The sequence below is a fragment of the Macaca fascicularis genome, chromosome 3 (genome assembly GCF_037993035.2).
Source record: "Macaca fascicularis isolate 582-1 chromosome 3, T2T-MFA8v1.1".
Taxonomy (NCBI): Eukaryota; Metazoa; Chordata; class Mammalia; order Primates; family Cercopithecidae; genus Macaca; species Macaca fascicularis.
In genome coordinates, this window is record NC_088377.1 from 47,632,367 (window position 1) to 47,645,259 (window position 12,893).

The following is a 12,893-nucleotide window of genomic DNA, read 5'->3' on the forward strand; positions in this document are numbered from 1 at the left end:
GTCCATTAATTTCAACTGGCTGGGAAGAAGAATTACTTTGCTCCTTACAGAAGGAGCAAATGTAGATAACCACATGATAATAATAATCTTATAACAAACTTACTATATTTTATTTATTTATTTATTTATTTTGAGACAGAATTTTGCTCTTGTCGCCCAGGCTGGAGTGCAATGGCGCAGTCTCGGCTCTCTGCAACCTCCGCCTCCTGGGTTCAAGGAATTCTCCTGCCTCAGCCTCCTCAGTAGCTGAGATTACAGGCACCTGCCATCATGCCTGGCTAATTTTTGTATTTTTAGTAGAGACGGGATTTCACCATGTTGGCCAGGCTGGCTGGTCTTAACCTCCTGACCTCAGGTGATCCACCTGCCTCGGCCTCCCAAAGTGCTTGGATTACAGGTGTGAGGCACTGCACCTGGCAAATTTACTATATTTTAATAGTTGCATAGGACAGAAACATGATTCATAAATTCTCACCAATTAGGTTTGATATAGAATACTGGTTTGTAACAAGGGACTACTTACAAACCTATGGATCTATTCGAAGTACACAAGAGGACACTAAGACATTAAACCTCCATTTACTGTCACTGCAAGTCAACCACAGAGACAGGAACTCAACCCACTTACAGAGCCTCAGTGTCACTGAAACTGAATCTTAGAATATAATTCTTAAAAATCCCACCCAAGGCCGGGCACGGTGGCTCACGCCTGTAATCCCAGCGCTTTGGGAGGCCAAGGCGGGCGGATCACGAGGTCAGGAGATCGAGACCATCCTGGCTAACATGGTGAAAAACATCCCTACTAAAAATACAAAACATTAGCCGGGCACAGTGGCGGGCGCCTGTAGTCCCAGCTACTCAGGAGGCTGAGGCAGGAGAATGGCGTGAACCCGGGAGGCGGAGCTTGCAATGAGCCAAGATCTTGCCACTGCACTCCAGCCTGGGCAACAGAGCGAGACTCTGTCTCAAAAAATAAAATAAAAATAAAAATCCCACCCAAACACAGTATAATTTGTGTTAATTAAAAGACAATAATCTTTCAGGATTACTTTGATGAAAATATCTTAGTAGGAACATGAAAACTTGGGTGCATACAAAATAGTGGTCTTCATGGCCGGGCGCGGTGGCTCACGCCTATGATCCCAGCACTTTGGGAGGCTAAGGCAGGTGGATCACCTGAGGTCAGGAGGTCGAGACCAGACTGGCCAACGTGGTGAAACCCATCTCTACTAAAAATACAAAAATTAGCCGGGCATGGTGGCGGGCGCCTGTAATCCCAGTTACTCAGGAGGCTGAGGAATGAGAATTGCTTAAACCGAAGAGGAGGAGGTTGCGGTGAGGCGAGATTGCGCCACTGAGCTCCAACCTGGGCAACAGAGTGAGACTCTGTTTTCAAAAAAAAATTAAATTAAATTAAAAAATAAAATAAAATAGTGGTCTTCAAAATACAATCCAGTTTTTGAATGAATATAAGAAATTGTCTGATGGCTTTGATCAAATAAAACTGTATTTTCTGTTGCAGAAAATATATATGTACTAAAAAGCAAAAATTTCCAAAGTCAACAGAAACATATAGTCGTAATAATGCATTTTTTAGGCAGAGCACTGGTGGCTCATGCCTGTAATCCGAGCACTTTGGGAAGCCGAGGCGGGTGGATCATGAGGCCAGGAGTTCAAGACCAGCCTGGCCAAGATGGTGAAACCCCATCTCTACTAAAACTATAAAAATTAGTCAGGCATGGTTACAGGTGCCTGTAATCCCAGCTACTGAGGAGGCTGAGGCAGGAGAATCGCTTGAATCCAGGAGGTGGAGGTCGCAGTGAGCTGAGATCACACCACTGCACACTCTACCCTGGGTGACAAAGCAAAACTCCGTCTCAAAAAAAAAAAAAAATGCATTTTTTAGGTAGAAACTACAACTAGGTTTAGGGTTTTGCTGAAAAACAGCAGCACGTGGAGTTTACAAACTACAGCCTTTTTTTCTGCTAAAATGGCCAGGAGATTGAAAAGTTTGAGGATCACAGGTATGAAACCAAACCATAAAAAATCTATGAAAATGCCAGATGCAGTCGGGCGCGGTGGCTCACGCCTGTAATCCCAACACTATGGGAGGCCAAGGTGGGCAGATCACGTGAGGTCAGGAGTTCAGGACCAGACTGGCCAACATGGTGAAACCCCGTCTCTACTAAAAAATACAAATATTAGCTGGGGATGGTGGCATATGTCCATAATCCCAGCTACTTGTGAGGCTAAGGTAGGGGAATCGCTTGTACCCGGGAGGCAGAGGTTGCAGTGAGCTGAGATCGTGCCACTGCACTCCAGCCTGGGTGACAGAGTGAGATTCCATCTCAAAAAAAAAAAAGGAAAAGAAAAAAAGAAAATGGCAAATGCAAGAACTTCCAAGTACATAAATTCTAAAATTAGGCAACGTAGACATTCATTTGGCCATCCGCTTTTGGTATCAATAAAAAGTCATCCAGCCGGGCGCGGTGGCTCCAGCCTGTAATCCCAGCACTTTGGGAGGCCGAGACGGGCGGATCATGAGGTCAGGAGATCGAGACCATCCTGGCTAACACGGTGAAACCCCGTCTCTACTAAAAAAAAAATACAAAAAACTAGCTGAGCGAGGTGGCGGGCACCTGTAGTCCCAGCTACTCAGGAGGCTGAGGCAGGAGAATGGCGCGAACCCAGGAGGCGGAGCTTGCAGTGAGCAGAGATCGTGCCACTGCACTCCAGTCTGGGCGACAGAGCGAGATTCCGTCTCAAAAAAAAAAAAAAAAAAGTCATCCTTTTTTTTTTTTTCTTAAATGTTTCTCGTAAAAGCTAGACACCTGCTTTCTTGCCACTCCGCATGGGGTTTACAGAACATTCAACTCACAGATCATAGTGCTGGTTCCACTTTGGGTCCAATGTGTTTTTCACAGTGTCGGTTGAGTGGCACTGCCCAGACCCATCCACGACAATCTTTGCAAAAGGGTCGGGGAGCCCTAGAGGAGAGAGGAGATGCACACCTAGATGAGACCTCAGATCTATCCATGTGACACAGAACACAATTCAGGCTAAAGGGAGCTTCAGGATCATCTCGTTCGGTAAAGATTACCATTGTACATTTTGTTCTCTAATTTCAGGATAATTTCAATCAGCAAAATAAGTTATGTCTATTGAGCTTTCTAAGAGAGGACCTAGTATGCCTCCATACTCAGATTTTTAAAGGGAAGAAAAGAAAGTGACAAAAAAAAATAGGCTTACATTCAAATTTCTATTAAAGCGGGGCTAATTAAGTGGAGGGAAAAGTGTCTGAAAGTAATTGTATTTAGACTTTCTAAAAATTAATAGTGCCCCGAAATGTGTTTACTGATCTCTGCCTATCTTATCTATGGAAGCAAGTATTCACCAGGCCTTAATTCGGTTAAGTCCCTAAATGCTAGGGAATGAATCAGACAGGTTTATTACATCAGACAGATGGCAAAGTGGACAGTTGTCAGAGATAGAGATGGACACGAGCCACCATGCTGGAGCTTCCTGGCTACCTGGAGAAAGCCTTTGAGCCTAAGTTTCTTCATCTTGAAAGCGTGAATACTACTACTCGAGAACTGAAAGATGTCCTGTGTGGATCAGAAAGTGTGTGAAGAATTTAATGCTGCAGGCACTGACCAGATACTAGGTGACTTTCTTAAGGAGTGATTCCTTCCTTTAGAAAAAGAGTCTCTATATTTGCAATTCCTTTAATTACAGGATGCTGTAAATGTGATTTAATTTATAAAATCTGATTAACAATTTTATGCAAATCCAGCTGTTTTATAGAAAAGTGTTTCATTTGTATTAGAGCTGAGAATACATCATCCAGCAGAAAGCAATATTCTCATAGGTAGAGAGGCAGAAAAAACTGGGTGTGACCAGAACAGGAAATGAAAGGCAGGTTTTGGGTTATGATTTATTAAGTTCTGTGTCTTTCAGCTAAGGAACCCCCATGTTGTAGTCAACTGGGAAATAAAGTTTGGAAAACCATGGATTTCTATTAAGTAAAGGTCAGACTTTAAAGAGAATACACTCAATCTTTTTTTAAAGTTTAAAATTTCAGAAATACATGCATAATATTGTAAGAGGGAAAAAATAAGTGTTTACTTACTGAAGAAGTCTTTCTTTGCAAGGTTCTTGGCACATAACACTAAAAACAAAGAAAAATTACTCAGGTTAGCATTAAAGACAAGATTTCCATAATAGCTAATCTATATTTACACCAGAACAAAAAGACTCTAAAAATTAGCTTTGCCAAAGATTTGACTTTCAAATCTAGTATCACATGAAACAAAAAATGGACAACCATCTAAAAAGTGTTTTCTTCTCAAACTGAAGATCAGCTATAACAAATACAAAATGCTTTAGTTTAAACTAAAAATCTTAAACACATTCAGATGGGTTTATCAATATGCTTTTTGTTGTTTTTTTTTTTTTAAAGAGACAGGGTCTTGCTCTGTTCCCCAGGCTGGAGTGCAGTGGCATGATCATAGCTCACTGCAGCCTGGGATCAAGCAATCCTCTTGCCTCAGCCCTCCCAGTAGCTAGGATTATAGGCACACGCCCCCACCCCTGGCTAAATTTTCTTATTTTTGTAGAGATAGGGTCTTACTATGTTGCCCAGGCTAGTCCTGAACTCCTGGCCTCAAGTGGTCCTCCCACCTTGGTCTCCCAGAGTGCTGGGTTTACAGGCTTGAGCCACTGCACCCAGCCTACCAATATTCTCTTATACTGCATACAATCACATAAAAACCAATTCAAATAAAGACCTGAAGTATTTATCCTTATAGGTACTGCTAATGACAGAAGAAGCTATGCATTTTTTGTATTCTGATAAATAATACAACTTTGTAAATGTAAACTTTGATATGTTGGAAAATAGTAAGCAAGGGGAAGGTAGTAAATAAACGAATATGGGGCCATCATCAGGGTGATGTGAACAAAATATGATAAAATGCATGTTAAGAACTTAGCACACGCTGGGCGTGGTAGCTCATGCCTGCAATCCCAGCACTTTGGGAGGCTGAGGCGGGCAGGTCACCTGAGGTCAGGAGTTCAAGACCAGCCTGGCCAACATGGAGAAACCCTGTCTCTACTAAAATACAAAAATTAGCTGGGCATGGTGGTACATGTCTGTAATCCCAGCTACTCCAGTGGCTGAGGCAGGAGAATCACTTGAACCCGGGAGGCAGAGGCTGCAGTGAGCCAAGATTGCACCACTGCACTCCAGCCTGGGCGACTGAGCGAGACTGTGTCTCCAAAACAAAGAACTAAGCACAGTATTGATGTATAGAAAGAATGCAATTAAGCCTCCTATTATTTTATTAATGAGTAATGAGGTAGTATCAATTACTGTTGAGACAGTTTGTCACCAGACATGCTTGCTACACAATGAAAGTGACTTTGTCAGGGAGACACTGAGGTGCTTTTGTCTTTTGCTTTACAGATTGTCCTCAATTTTAAGCATATTATATTTTATTAAGAACTTATATTTTACAAAAATGTGTTCACATAATATTGTTCTGTCAAGTTTCACTTAGTTTTATAAAAACTAAGTGAATGTCATAAGTGATAAACTATATATAGCTTTATCAAGATAAATAGATATATAATCTATATATCTATAATATAGATATAAATCTATATACAATATATATAGATAATCTATGTATATAGATATATAAAAGAGACAGGGTCTCACTCCATCACCCCAGGCTGAAATGCAGTGGCACAGTCATAGCTCACTGTAGCCTCAAACCCCTGGGCTCTAGGGATCCTCCAGCCTCAGCCTCTCAAGTTGCTGGGACTACAGGCACACACCACCACACCCAGCTAACTTCTTTTTTTTAAAGAGACAGTCTGACTACGTTGCCTAGGCTTGGTCCCAAGCTCCTGGCCTCAAGCAATCCTCCCACGTTCGCCTCCCAAAGTGCTGGGATTACAGGCCTAGGCCACCATGCCCAGCCAAGATATAAGTTATATAGCACACAATTCACCCATTTAAGGTGTGTAATAAAGTGGTTTTTAGTATACTCATGGGTTGGACAACTATCATTACAAGCAATTTTAGAACATTTTTATCATCCCCAAAAGAAACGCCATACCCAGTTTAAACTAACAATCGGAAACACATTCAGATGGGTTTATCAATATACTTTTTTTTTTACGAGACAGGGTCTTGCTCTATTGCCCAGGCTGGAGTGCAGTGGCATGATCCTAGCTCACTGCAGCCTCAAACTCCTGGGTTCAAGCAGTCCTCTTGCCTCAGCCTCCCCGGTAGCTAGGATTACAAGCACACACCACCCAGCACACTTTGGGAGGCCGAGGCAGGCGGATTACTTGACATCACGAAGTGGTGTTAGATTCTGTCAAATGCTTTTTCTACATGTGTGGAGATGCTGGTTTGGAGTTTGGCCTTTGTCTATTGATACAGTGTGTGACATTAATTGATTTTAAGTTGTTAAACCAACCCTGCATTGTGAGATACACTCAACTTGGTCATGGTACACAATCCTTTTAATACGTTGCTATATTCAGTTTGCTAGCATTTTGTTGAGGAATTTCACTTCTATATTCATAAGGGACATTGGTTTGTATTTTCCTTTCCTTCCTAGGCTATGTAGTTTTGGTATCAGAGTGATACTGGCCTCATAAAATGAGCTGGGAAATATTCCCTTCTCCTCCTCGTCTTTTTGTGTTGTTTTGTTTTGGAAGAATTTGTGAAGAATTGGTGTTAATTATTTTTTAATGTTGGGTAGAGTTCATCAGTGATGGCCTCTAGACACTTCTTTATGAGAAGTGTTTTAAATTACTAATCCAATCTCTTTACTTTTTGTAAATCTAGTCAGATTTTTCCATTTCTTCTTCAATCAGCCCTGGTAGTTTGTGAATTTCCAGAAGTTTGTTGATCTCGTCAGTTTTTATAAGTCTATTCAGATTTTTCCCTTTCTTCTTCAGCCTTCGTAATTTGTGTCTTTGTAGATGTTTGTTGATTTCACCCATGTTATCAAATTGTTGGCATACACTTGTTCATAGTATTCCTTGATATTATTTCTGTATAGTCAATAGTAACATTTCTTCTTCGGAGTAATGTAATCCTTCCTTTCCACCTCAGTCTTTTTAGTGGATAGATCACTATTAATTCCACCTCCTGCTGATGTTTCATTTCTTGTTACTCTAATTACAAAAGTAATACATACTTGAAAATATGGAAATGTGTAAAATAGAAAATCCACAGCCCTAAAACCTCATCATTACTGTTTGTCCAGCGTTTGCCTGGCTAGTCTCATGTGCTTATTTTTCCCATTGACATTTAGAATCATTCTAAGCAAGTTTTTAAACAATGACTTCACAAGTGAATAAGGAAATTTTTTACCTATTTACAATATTGAGTATTCTCATTCTTGAATGTAGCATATTTATCCCTTTATTAAGTTTTTTGATGCCCTTAAGTGAGTTGGGTTGTTGTTTTCTTTTTTTGAGACAGAGTCTCTGTCGCCCAGGCTGGAGTGCAGTGATGCGATCACAGCTCACTGCAGCCTCGAGCTTCCCAGGCTCCGTGAGCCTCCCACCTCAGCCTCCCAAGGAGCTGGGACCACAGATAAACACCAGCACACTTGGATAATTTTTTTGTAGAGATGGGGTTTCAGTATGTTGCCCAGGCTGGTCTGAAATTCCTGGGTTCAAGCAATCCACCAGCCTCGGTCTCCCAAAATGCTGAGATTACAGATGCGAGCCACTGCATCCAGCTGAGATTTTAAAGTATTTCATAAAAGTCTTGCACGTTTCTATTTGGGTGGATTCTTTGGGTATTTTTTGTTACTATTGTGAATGGAATCATTCCTTTTGTTGCATTTTCTCATTGTTATTTGGATATAGACGAGCTATGAGTTTTCTCGCATTAATTTGAAATCACCCATCTATTTGGGCTGTCTTCACATGGGCCTATAATGTTCTGTTTGCTTCAGCTTTCCTTTTCTTTTCCAAAGCTTGGAATATCTCAACAGCTCTCCTATAAAACTCAAAAGTATCCAAAACTGAAGTTCTTCCCAATCTGACTAGAAACCTGGTCCTCTCCCAGGATCCCTCAGTTCAGAGACCTTAGCAGCCCCCATCAAAGGAACAAGCGAGGCCGGGAGCGGTGGCTCACACCTGTAATCCCAGCACTTTGGGAGGCTGATGCGGGCGGATCACAAGGTCAAAAGATCGAGACCATCCTGGCCAACACGGTGAAGCCCCGTCTCTACTAAAAAGACAAAAACTAGCTGGGCGTGGAGGTGCGTGCATGTAGTCCCAGCTACTCGGGAGGTTTAGGCAGGAGAATCACTTGAACCCAGGAGGCGGAGGTTGCAGTGAGCTGAGATTGCGCCACTGCACTCCAGCCTGGTGATAGCGAGATTTTGTCTCAAAAAAAAAAAAAAAAAAAAAAAGGCACAAGCGAGAAGACTACATGTTCTCCCTTTTTCCTCTCAATCTCACATATGTTACCTTCTTAGCATCTCCACCCTTGTCCAAGTTCCCAACACAAGCTATGATGATGTGACCGTTTCAAGACTTAAATCTCATGTCTATCTTCCTTTTAAAATTCTCCAGTGCCTTCCCCTTGCAAAACTCTAGCCTTGTGAGCCTCCGATCCCTCCCCACCTCCCTGTGCAGTCTCAAATATTAGCCACCAATTCTGGGCCCTGGTTTTCGGAGGTGCTGGTGCTAGATTGCTTCTGAATAGAATAACCCGGTCACATGTCTCACAAATATTAATCTTTGCTCATACAGTGTTTGAGTTTAAGGCTCATTCCAGTGGAATCTGGTTACATCATAAAGTGGGGAAAGGTCTCAGCAGTGTTAGCACAAAGAAAATTTTGCTTTGGCCAGACAATGGCTCATGCCTGTAAGCCCAGCACTTTGGGAGACTGAGGCAGGTGGGATTGCTTGAGTTCAGGAGTTCGAGACCAGCCTAGGCAACATGGCAAGATCCCATCTCTATAAAAAAAATGCAAAAAGCCAAGATCACGGCACTGCACTCCAGCCTGGGTGACAGAGCGAGACTGTCCCTCCCACCAAAAAAATACTACTTGTGGATTCACCCACTCCAACAATGAACGACAGCAAAAATTTAGTACTTTATTCAATCTTGTGAAAGTTTCTAATTTGTGTCAATACTTCTTCTATTTCTCTAGCCTGTGGCTAGAAACTTTCACTGCAATGTTTTTATTCCTGTCTTCTTCTTATATTTCTGTGTCTCCAAGTCCTATCACTGTCTGTCTTCTTCTGAATGTCTCTTGAATTTGTCTGTTCCGTATTTTTAAACCCACCCTCTTCTTCTTGGCATCCCCTGCACACAACTGTGTCCTCCCTGATGGAAGCCTCCCTGGTCCACAAGACATTTAGCCACTGTATCAATCTTTTTTGTATCTGTAGAGGCAAGATCTCACTTTGCCCAGTCTAGAGTACAGGGGCACAATCATGGCTGACTGCAGCCTCAAACTCCTGGGCTCAAGTGATCCTCCCACCTCGGCCTCCTGAGTAGCTGGCGCTATAGGCATGCACCACTATGCTCAGCTAATTTTCCTATTTTAAAAAAATTTCTGTAGAAACAAGGTCTCACTATGTTGCCCAGGCTGCTCTCAAACACCTGGCCTCGAGTGATACTCCTGCCTCGGCCTCCCGAAGTGCTGAGATTATAGGCCTGAGCCACCGTGCCCAGCCCGGATCAATCTTTTGAATGCCATTGTCATGTTCTTAGGCAAAAACATCAACAACAACAACAAACAACAAGAAAAATGACCCTGTATTATATTTTAGTGTGAATCTGAGTTTCTCCCTGGGTGTGAAGGTTTCCCATTCCCTACAACACATTTATTTCCTTCCCACTATTCCTCAAGGTGTAGCTTGGATTAGCCCCTTTTACCCACCCCAACCACCTCCAAGAGTCTATTCTTGCTTCTTAGCCCATCAGACAATCCCTCTGTCTTTGCTGGGCCCTAGATTCAGGGTCCAGGCCAGGCATTTTGTCAGGGAAGCCTCCCTCAAGCCAGTGTTCCCCACACGTCAGTCTGTGATGACATTTTCACTAGTGCCAACACCAAAACAATAAGGACAATGTAAGCGGGGTTTTCAGAAAACGAAACTAATTTTAAGTGGCTGCTCTTTGTTCTGATGTTATGTCTTTCCTGCTTTTTTCACGTGAAAATGTCCTTTCTTTAATGAAAGAGGTAATAAAAAATGGTGGCAGAGCAGTGACTTGGCAAAATAAAAATTGGACAATGTTCTACTGATCCCCACGTGTACATAACTGTTTTGACTGCTCTGGGAATTACAACTCTAACCATCAATGATCAGCTCCCTCTTTTTAATCCTATTTACTCTAAGAATCATATAGTTTACTATTCAATTACTGTTCCCACCTCCAAAGCCAGTAGGCATGGCTGGTGGGTGCTGAAGTGTGTTTTGTTAACTTAGACCGTTTTCCCCGCAGGAAGAAATCATTTGATCAGTTAATGGTGTCTGAATAGTGGAAACGTGTGTGTGTCTTGTGTATGCATGAACTTACTGAGCAAGATTGGAAATAAGTGTTTGCACACCCATACAGCTGGCTTTGTTCCCCAGCTAAGTTAGGCCCCTCTGAGGGAGGAACCATCCATCCATTCACTCATTCAGTTTCTGGGCCAGGGCCTCACTCTGTCACCCAGGCTAGAATGCAGTGGCACGAACACAGCTCACTGCAGTCTCGAACTCCTGGGCTCCAGTGATGCTCCCACCGGAGCCTCCTGAGTACCTGGGACTACAGGGTGTGCACCACCACACCTGACTAATTTTTTAATTTCTTGTAGGGACAAGGTCTCACTATGTTGCCCAGACTAGTCTCAAACTGAGCTTAAGCGATCCTCCCGCCTCAGCCTCCCCAAGTGCTGTGCCACTTTCAAGGCCAGTACCAGAGCCACGGATCTGTCAATTCTGATACAAATTTAGGATATCTTCAAATTTGCATTGAAGGAAAAAAAAATCACATTTCAGTTATATCAATAGACTCCAATGCCAAAAATGTTAAGCCCATACAGGAGAACTGAACTCCACTCCATTATCTGCGACCGAAACAAACACTTATTTCCAATCTTGCTCAGTAAGTTCATGCATACACAAGACACACACACGTTTCCACTATTCAGACACCATTAACTGATCAAATGATTTCTTCCTGCGGGGAAAACGGTCTAAGTTAACAAAACACACTTCAGCACCCACCAGCCATGCCTACTGGCTTTGGAGGTGGGAACAGATCTCTGGTAAAGTGACAATCCTGAGGTAAGTTTTCAAAACACCTGTTTGCTTAAAATATGGATGTTACAGTTCATCTTCTACAATTGCACTAAATTAAAAATAAATGACAAAATCATGTGAACTCTTTGCCATCAGAAGTGTGACAGAATTCAGATCATACCCCCAGACCTGGCAGGGTGAGGCAGAGCTGTTGTGACAGAAACTGTCTCTCCTGAGGCACAACTGAGCCCCAAGCATGAGGTGGGATGTGCCACCTGCTGCCTGTCCCCATGGGTTCCCCGCCAGCACCAAACACTCATACTCTCTGTAGGATCCTTTCCAGTCCAGAAAGCTCTTCTATATACACTATTCTCTTCCTATTCTCATAGAATGAGGTTCATGGACACACAGTCAGATGGACTTGTTTCCCAATTCATGGGTGAAGGCATCTCCGCTCCACCCCCATCCCACTCTACATTAATGTGGCATCGTCATAGTCCTTCGCAGAGCCTGAAATGAAACCCTTTCTTTATCTGCATTCTTCTTCATGCCTAGCTCCACTGAAGCAAGGATTGTGTCTTTTATTATTAACCACTGTATCCCCAGAGGCTGAAACAGTGTCTGGCACACACAGTTGACTTTCAACATATTTGCTAAATGGTATTAGGCAATGACTTTTTGTTGCTGTTGTTTGTTTGTTTTGTTTTTTAACTGTGTAATTAACCCACTAGAATATAAGCACCAAGAAGGCAGAGGCTGCCTTCTCAACTGTTACATTCCCAGCACGGAAGCATAGGGCCTGGCAGAAGTCAGCGCTGGATCAATGTCTGTTGAAATTAATGGATAACTGCCTGCTTGAATGAATGTATGGAAACAACTCTTCCGCAAGCGCCACAGTGTGACGTGTCTGACTCCGATGCCACGTTCCACAAGGAGTCGACAGCCTGGAAGCTTTGCACACTACTGCCTGGCAGATCTGGTTCTTCAGAAATAAAAAATATATATATATTCTGCAGGTTCAAAGCAGAAGTATTATTATAATGAGGGAGAAATAAAGTAAGAAAGTACATGTCAAAAAACAAGTACTAAAGTTCAGAGGGCATTTGGAACTTTTTTTTTTTTTTTTTTTTTTTTTTTTGAGACGGAGTCTCACTCTGCTGCCCAGGCTGGAGAGCTCACTGCAACCTCCGCCTCCCAGGTTCAAGCGGTCCTCCTGCCTCAGCCCCCTCTAGTAGGGATTGGGATTACAGGCATGTGCCACCATGCCCGGCTAACTTTTGTATTTTTAGTAGAGATGGGAATTTGCCACGTTGGCCAGGCTGGTCTCGAACTCCTGACCTCAGATGATCTGCCCGCCTCAGCCTCCCAAAGTGCTGGGATTACAGGCGTGAGCCACCATGCCCGGCCAAAAACAGGACATGGAACTTTATATTTGAACAAAGCTCTCATGAAGGAACCGTCATTTTTACATCTTAAGGGATGATCTTTAAAGATCTGTTACACAATCACATTCCAAGAAAACCGATAACTGGGAATCACTCTCTATTTTTTAATTTTAACATTAAAATGTTATTTTTCCCAACACCCCCACAGAATCTGCAGCCCCTGAAGTAGGAGCT

At 42.7% G+C, this 12,893-nt stretch overlaps 1 protein-coding gene across 8 annotated transcripts in view; it reads right to left on the reverse strand.

The window, feature by feature from the left end:
* SMURF1 (SMAD specific E3 ubiquitin protein ligase 1) overlaps positions 1–12,893 on the reverse strand; it is a 122,385-nt gene that overhangs the window by 30,993 nt on the left and 78,499 nt on the right. For all 8 annotated transcript variants that reach the window (XM_005549123.5, XM_005549122.5, XM_005549121.5 and 5 more), the window contains exons 2-3: positions 4,130–4,168; positions 2,879–2,987 (exon numbers count right to left, since the gene is read on the reverse strand). In XM_005549123.5, coding sequence (XP_005549180.1) covers positions 2,879–2,987; positions 4,130–4,168 — 148 coding nt within the window. The remainder of the gene's footprint in view (positions 1–2,878; positions 2,988–4,129; positions 4,169–12,893) is intronic.